General features: G+C 36.3%; 1 protein-coding gene across 3 annotated transcripts; it reads left to right on the plus strand.

Annotated features, from left to right (window-relative positions):
• The first annotated feature begins 493 nt into the window (after positions 1-493).
• LOC140980201 (receptor-like serine/threonine-protein kinase SD1-8) lies at positions 494-6675 on the plus strand. 3 transcript variants are annotated; one of them, XM_073445914.1, is made up of 7 exons: positions 494-1837; positions 4567-4731; positions 4823-5016; positions 5129-5339; positions 5433-5670; positions 5897-6047; positions 6136-6675. In XM_073445914.1, exons 1-7 carry the CDS (start codon positions 565-567, stop codon positions 6445-6447), a joined length of 2544 nt encoding a protein of 847 aa, XP_073302015.1. In that variant the 5' UTR covers positions 494-564; the 3' UTR covers positions 6448-6675. The 3 variants fall into 3 exon arrangements, 2 of the variants coding, with proteins under 2 accessions (XP_073302015.1, XP_073302023.1); XM_073445922.1 differs by having other exon boundaries at positions 4832-5016; XR_012175900.1 differs by lacking the exon at positions 5433-5670 and having other exon boundaries at positions 6136-6375.
• Positions 6676-7103: the final 428 nt, after the last annotated feature.

The raw sequence follows: 7103 nt of genomic DNA on the forward strand, positions 1-7103 counted from the left end.
ATTTTTGTGAACATTCCATCAAAATTTTTTAACAAATATTTTTATGTAAATATGTTACGATAAATATTTATCTTTATATCAAAAGTTATCGTTATTAATCAAATACTCATGCCAGCGTAGACCGGACCTTCTAAAAATTAATTCCTATCTTTTCACGTGCATTTGATTACATTTTCCATATAGATTTTTAGAAAACACATATTATATATCATTGGTTTTAACTTACTTGAGTAACTTCAAATAAAATAATTTAAATGTTATATATATATATATATATGCAAAAATTTGTGTGAGACGGTCTCACGGGTAGTATTTTATGAGACGGATCTCTTATTTGAGCCATCTATGAAAAAATATTACTTTTTATGCTGATAATATTACTTTTTATTATGAATATCAGTAAGGTTGAACTATCTCACATATAAAGATTCGTGAGACTATCTTACAAGAGACATACTCAATATGTATATATATATAATGGATATTCAAAATACATTAGATCGATTATACTGTCTTCTCCAACCACCACCAATACCAGAAGAGGATGCCCAAAGTGCCTGAAAAATGAGAAACACAACTCAGCACCTCTTGGTTTCATTAGTTTTCTTCCCTTTTCTCACTGTATCACTTGATCTAATAACCACAACCCGATTTCTAACCAATGAACAAGTCCTAGGCTCTTCCACAGGAGAATTCCAGCTGGGTTTCTTCAGTCCAGGTAGATCCAACAACTGGTATATCGGAATTTGGTATAAGAACATTGAAGTGCCAACTTTTGTCTGGGTCGGTAACAGAGATGTACCACTCAGAAATTCATCTGGAGTTTTGAAAATCAGTGCCGGTAATGGAGACCTAGTTCTCGTGGACGATTCGGGGCAGTTGGTGTGGTCAGCGAATTATTCCTCAGGGGGGAACACGGTTGCGGAATTGCTCGATTCAGGGAATCTTGTTCTTCGCCTAGAAAATGATGCGAACACTGAAAATTACCTCTGGCAAAGCTTCGATCACCCGACGGACACTTTGCTACCGGGCATGAAACTAGGCTGGGACTCGAAAACGGGCCTGAATCGATACATCAACTCGTGGAAAAGCGCCGATGATCCATCTGTAGGAGAGTACAGTTTCAAGCTGGACGTCAGTGGGTTCCCGGAAATATACTTGAGACATAAAGATGGTGTAATCAAGTACCGGAGCGGACCCTGGAATGGGATCGGATTCAGTGGGGTCCCGGAAATGAAACCTAGTACAGTCGCCTCTTTTCTGTTCAAGATGAATCCAGATGAAGTGTACTATTACTTCGACTTATATAACAAATCAGTTTATTCAAGATTGACTGTAAGTTCTTCCGGCATTCTGCAGCGTTTCACCTGGATCCCGACCAGCAAAATCTGGAATTTATTCTGGTACGCCCCTAAGGATCAGTGTGATTACTACAAAGAATGTGGGGCTTACGGAATTTGTGATCCAAATTCGTCGCCTATATGCAAGTGCATTAAAGGGTTCAAGCCTAAAAATCCTCAGGCGTGGAATTTGAGGGACGGGTCCGAAGGATGTGTTCGGTTCGACGATTTGGACTGTAAAAACGATGGATTTTTAACGTTGAACAATATGAAGCTGCCTGATAGCGGGACTGCTTTTGTGGATCCAGCGATGCATTTGGATCAGTGTCAACAATTGTGCAAGAGCAATTGTTCGTGTCTGGGTTATTCGAATTTTAACATTAGTAACGGTGGCTCCGGCTGCGCCATATGGCCGACGGGCTTGTACGATATGAGGCAATACATGGCGGCAGAAGGCGGCCAGAGTTTCTATGTTCGGGTGGCTGCTTTTGACTCAGGTAACCTAAGTTTTTATTTTATCAGTTAATTATATTTTATAATAATAATAATAATAATAATAATAATAATTAATAATAATAATAATAATAATAATTAATAATAATAATAATAATTAATCGACTTATATTAGTATTTTTTTTTTGCATGTTTCTCAAATTAGCAACCACTTAATACTTTTATATCATTAATTATTTATTTCTCATTATCCCCGCGAATGATTAATAATATTTCTTATTTTGTTAATAATATACTAATCTACTTTATCAATTATAAATATCAGTGTATTTTTTTTAATATAAATAATCTCAGTTTTGAAATCAGAGTAGGTTGGGAGAATATTGAAAAGTATTTTGTGTTGTTTTTTACTTAATTATTTAAAATATTGTCGTGGTATAATTTTCAAAGACATTTGGCAATCGGAAGATTTAGCGGACTAAGTCAACACGACAACTCGGAGTTCCTGTTAGGTGAATTTCAAAGATGGATCACGTTCGGCGATTGAACTTATAATAATTGTGAAATTTAATATAAATTTCGTACCATATTAGTAAATTCATTGTATGTTGTCTGTATTAGTAATATGCGGATATAATTATTCTTATTTGTTAGGCTCAAACTCCGTCGTTTATTGGGGAACAAGTAAATATAAACACAAGAAAAAGAGACAATGTAATTAAATAATTGTGGGCGGCGACAATTGTTTGGGCGAATGATTGGAGATTTTGGTCCAAACCGAGAGCCACCCACCCAGCCTACTATATTGACAGGGTAGGGACCACAGCATTAAGGAAGTCCGGTTATCATATTTGTTGGAACTACGTTACAAATTATGTTAGCAACACGGACAATGTGTGGAGATGACAGCTTACATGTCATTTGGGTAAAAATATCTTGTTTTGAAATACATTAGCGGGTGCTGAAATTATTGATTCAAACATGCGAATTCTTAATGTTGGGTTAAGCGTGCATAGATGAGAGTAGTACATGGATGAATGACCTCCTGGAAAGTTCTCATGCGTCAAGCTGCTGACGTTGCGCCGCTTGATCTGGTTGGCTAAGTAAGGCGAAAAAGAGAACCAGATCTTGACACCAGATCTTAACGGGTAATATTGTCTCTGCTGGGCTGACAGTAGGAAAATGGTGAAACTGATCTCTAAGGGGTATGATATAGCACCAGCAAATAGGCACCTCTTCGGACTCATGGGCCTAACAGCCCGACCCATTAGCACACAAGTAGGTGCACTCTGCGCAGCCACAAGTATAAGGAAATAAAGTTGCGCATTGGCTAATAGCTATAACTTTTGACCTAATGGTAATCGCTTGATCCTAACAATTGATATTAGAGCCAGGTCATGGTAAGTCTACCATGAAACATATTTCTATACTTCTTGGGGAGGGAATGTTAGGTTAAACGTGCATGAGTGAGAATAGCACTGTGATGAGTGATCTCCTAAAAATTTCTCATGCGTCAAGCTGCTGATGTTGCGCCACTTACTCTGGTTGGCTAAGTTGATCGTAAAGAGTGGCACCAGATCTTAACGGGTAATATCATGGTTTGATGGAACGGTATCGTAATGGTTGGAACGGTCGTTCCGGAACGGGAACGAGGCCTGCCTTGACGAAGTTCCGGGTTGTGAACGTTGATGCTTTGGGACGGCGTTAAGTAGGTATAAAACGTCGTGTTATCGGTGGAACGGCACCGATTGACGAGACAGCACGGTAAAAAAAAAAGGAATCAAGGAGCAAATTATTATGGAATAGTTGAATACACAAACAAACAATTGCAAGACTTGATATAAAGAATATTTAACTGTAGATCTCAATATATCGTTTTGCAATCAATTTATATTTTAGTTATTGTTGTCATTTTATTCTCATCGTATACATAATTTAATATGGTTAACAATAATTTGACTACGAACATTGGAAAACACATCAATTGATCTAAGATGGTGAATCTCTAGTCTAATTCCCGCTCCATCCATCAAGAAAGAAGTGCAACACTGAGTTTAACTATTTATATTGGAAAATTTTCATCATAATGTATAATAATAAAATAATTAAATCGATTGTAAAATATTGATTTTAGTTTAAGTATTTTAGTTGATATTAAATAATATATAACTATAAAGTAAGTTTTGAAAAAATTTGATTCCAATTTATGTTAACATATGTACCTCCAATTGAAAATTTTTCAAAAGTTTAATTGATTATACCCAAAAATTTTCTTAATAGTATATTTCAATTTTGAGAGGGTTGTCAAAATTTCGATATATAACAAAGATATGCTTTGTGATTCAATAAAGTGTGAATACAATTTAAAAAATATATTTACTATCTTGTTTTCATCAAATAATCTATTTGAATGATTTTTATTTTGATTTACACATTTTTAAATATATATTTTTTCAAAAATTTCAATTTATATTAATTTTTAAAAAATATCATCGCCGTGACCGTTCCGTGAAATGTCATAAAAACTGGAACTGTGACTTCCGCGATGGTCTCCGCAACCGCGATTGCGAACCATGAGTAATTCTATCTCTGCTGGGGACAAAGGGACAAGAAAATAAAGTTGCACTTTGATTAACAACTATAGTTTTTAATCTAATGATAATCGGTCGATCCTAACACTTAAGCTATTGTTTTCTAAGAATGGAAAAGTAGAATATGTAATGAACAATGGACATTGAGAGTCGTATTATCTCTCTCTCTTTTTTTGTTTCAGAACCAGTCGTATTAGCGCATGGAAACAGCTCGGACAAGAAAGGAACCCTCAAGATTGCTGCCATTACTACGGGCATTGTAATTCTGTTCGTGGCACTTGCCATCTTCTTCTTGTGGAATAAGGGGAAATCAAAAACTTCACGAAGGAACAGTTTAGTGCACAGAGGTAAGGAAAATGTGCCGAGTTCGTGTTCTGTATAACGACGTATTAATACAATCTTAAATTATGAATGCATATGAACTTTTTTTCTTTATAGCAAGTACAGTTCCTAGAAGTCAAGATTTTCTCATGAGTTCACCAATTATACCTAGCAAAAGGGATTACTCGAAAGAAACTGCAGAAGATGAGCTAGAATTGCCGTTATTTGACTTCGACACAATCGTTGCCGTGACAAAAAATTTTTCTGAGGCGAATAAACTGGGCCAAGGCGGTTTTGGTAGCGTCTACAGGGTAAAGTTCTATCAAAATATTTGTTCATATAATTTGGTAGTAATAAACGAGGCCAGGTGGTTCTAGTGGTGACGTCCTAAAGTTAAAAAATCTGAGACATATTTGGATTCAGGGTATGCTGGTGGAAGGCCAGGAAATTGCAGTGAAGAGGCTCTCCAAAAGTTCTGGCCAAGGAACAGAGGAGTTCAAGAATGAGGTTAAGTTGATTGCTAGACTCCAGCATAGAAATCTTGTTCGTTTACTCGGTTGCTGTATCGAAATGGAGGAGAAGATGTTGATTTACGAGTACATGGAAAACAAAAGCCTTGATTCCATTCTATTCAGTAACTACTTTTCGACTATTCGACCAATTATAGAATATTATCTTACAGTATTTGTAGGTGGTTTTTACTTGGTCATAACCTTTTCTATTCCAGAGAAAAATAAAAGTTCATTACTTGACTGGCCAAGGAGGTTCAACATCATATGTGGGGTTGCACGAGGGCTTCTCTATCTCCACCAAGATTCAAGATTTCGAATCATCCACAGAGATCTCAAAGCAAGCAACATTCTCCTCGATAAAGACATGAATCCAAAAATATCAGATTTCGGAATGGCAAGAATCTTTGGAGGGGATCAGACCGAAGCAAACACAAAAAAAATTGTAGGAACATAGTAAGCATCAAACGAACCGTTAAACTGAAAGCTTCAAATTATAATCACCACCAAGGGTCACTCTGAGGTCTGAAGCCCATGGCCTCGAACAAACAAAAATCCGCAAGATGGGTTTTGTTAATTAGTGATTCATATCAATCCTATTTTGCGAAAATGATTATTCCAAATTGTTAAGGATTCCATGATGCAGAAGTATTATGGTCACTCACTTCATCATCTTTTGCAGTGGCTACATGGCCCCCGAATACGCGATGGACGGCCTCTTCTCTGTGAAATCTGATGTTTTCAGCTTCGGGGTTCTAGTCTTAGAGATCGTGAGCGGGAAGAAGAACCGAGGATTCTATCAAACAAATAACCACCTAAATCTTCTGGCCTATGTAAGTGCAAGGAAACACCATCTTTTATCTAATATTTCTTGTTTAAAAACAAATATTCGAACTAAAAATTAAAATCGAAACTCGACAGGCATGGGGATTATACAGGGAAGGAAGAGCTTTGGAGCTAATAGACTCAGATTCTGGTAAATTATATTCAGGAAGTGAAGCAATGAGATGCATACAGGTAGGATTGTTGTGTGTACAAGAACATGCAGAGGACCGACCGAACATGTCGACTGTTGTTTTGATGTTGAGCAGTGAATCTGCATCAATGCCACAGCCTAAGAATCCCGGGTTTTGCCTCGGAAGACGGCCAGCTGAAACAGATTCATATTCCAGTAAACAATATGAATCATGCACGGTAAACCAAGTAACTGTTACAAAGATAGATGGTCGATAGTAAATTGATCAAAGAATGACACTGCTGCTGTATCTAACTGTATATTTCCAAGAATTTTGCTGTTTATACTCAGGTTTTTTTTTGGTCCTCTTGGTTTTATAATTTTATAGATGAGACTGTTGGCATTCTTTCCAGATACATTGAAGAAATTGTTTTTGAAAGAATTTTGGGTACATGTGTAATATCTGACTGGTATTTTTCAAGTTTGCAGGATTTTTACATTATTTATTTGTTCAGCTGTGGATATTTTTTCCTATATTAGCATGTCGAACCTTATTTTACATATTTGTCAGGCTCCGAGACTGGAGTTGGTTGACACCAATATTGTTTAACATCACAAAATTGCAAACAACAAATCTCATAGTACAAATCTTGCCAAAATCAGTCTATATCATAAATCATATCAACGCCTTTACAATACGATAAAAACTTGAACAAAATGCAGAAGCGTAAAACATGATAACACAAATAAAAACAAAATAACATGACTGGTCTTGATTGCATGTGACTTTGTCATCATCCCAAAAGTTCTCTCGCTCCTCTTCTTCAATTTGCTTCTCATTCTCATGTGGGAAGAGAGTGTAAGAGGTCGATATTTTGTGAAATACTCAGAAAGTGGGGATCGATCGAATACAAGAACACATATAAGTTATATA

This window comes from Primulina huaijiensis, chromosome 1, assembly GCF_012295235.1.
Source record: "Primulina huaijiensis isolate GDHJ02 chromosome 1, ASM1229523v2, whole genome shotgun sequence".
In the NCBI taxonomy this organism is placed as follows: domain Eukaryota; kingdom Viridiplantae; phylum Streptophyta; class Magnoliopsida; order Lamiales; family Gesneriaceae; genus Primulina; species Primulina huaijiensis.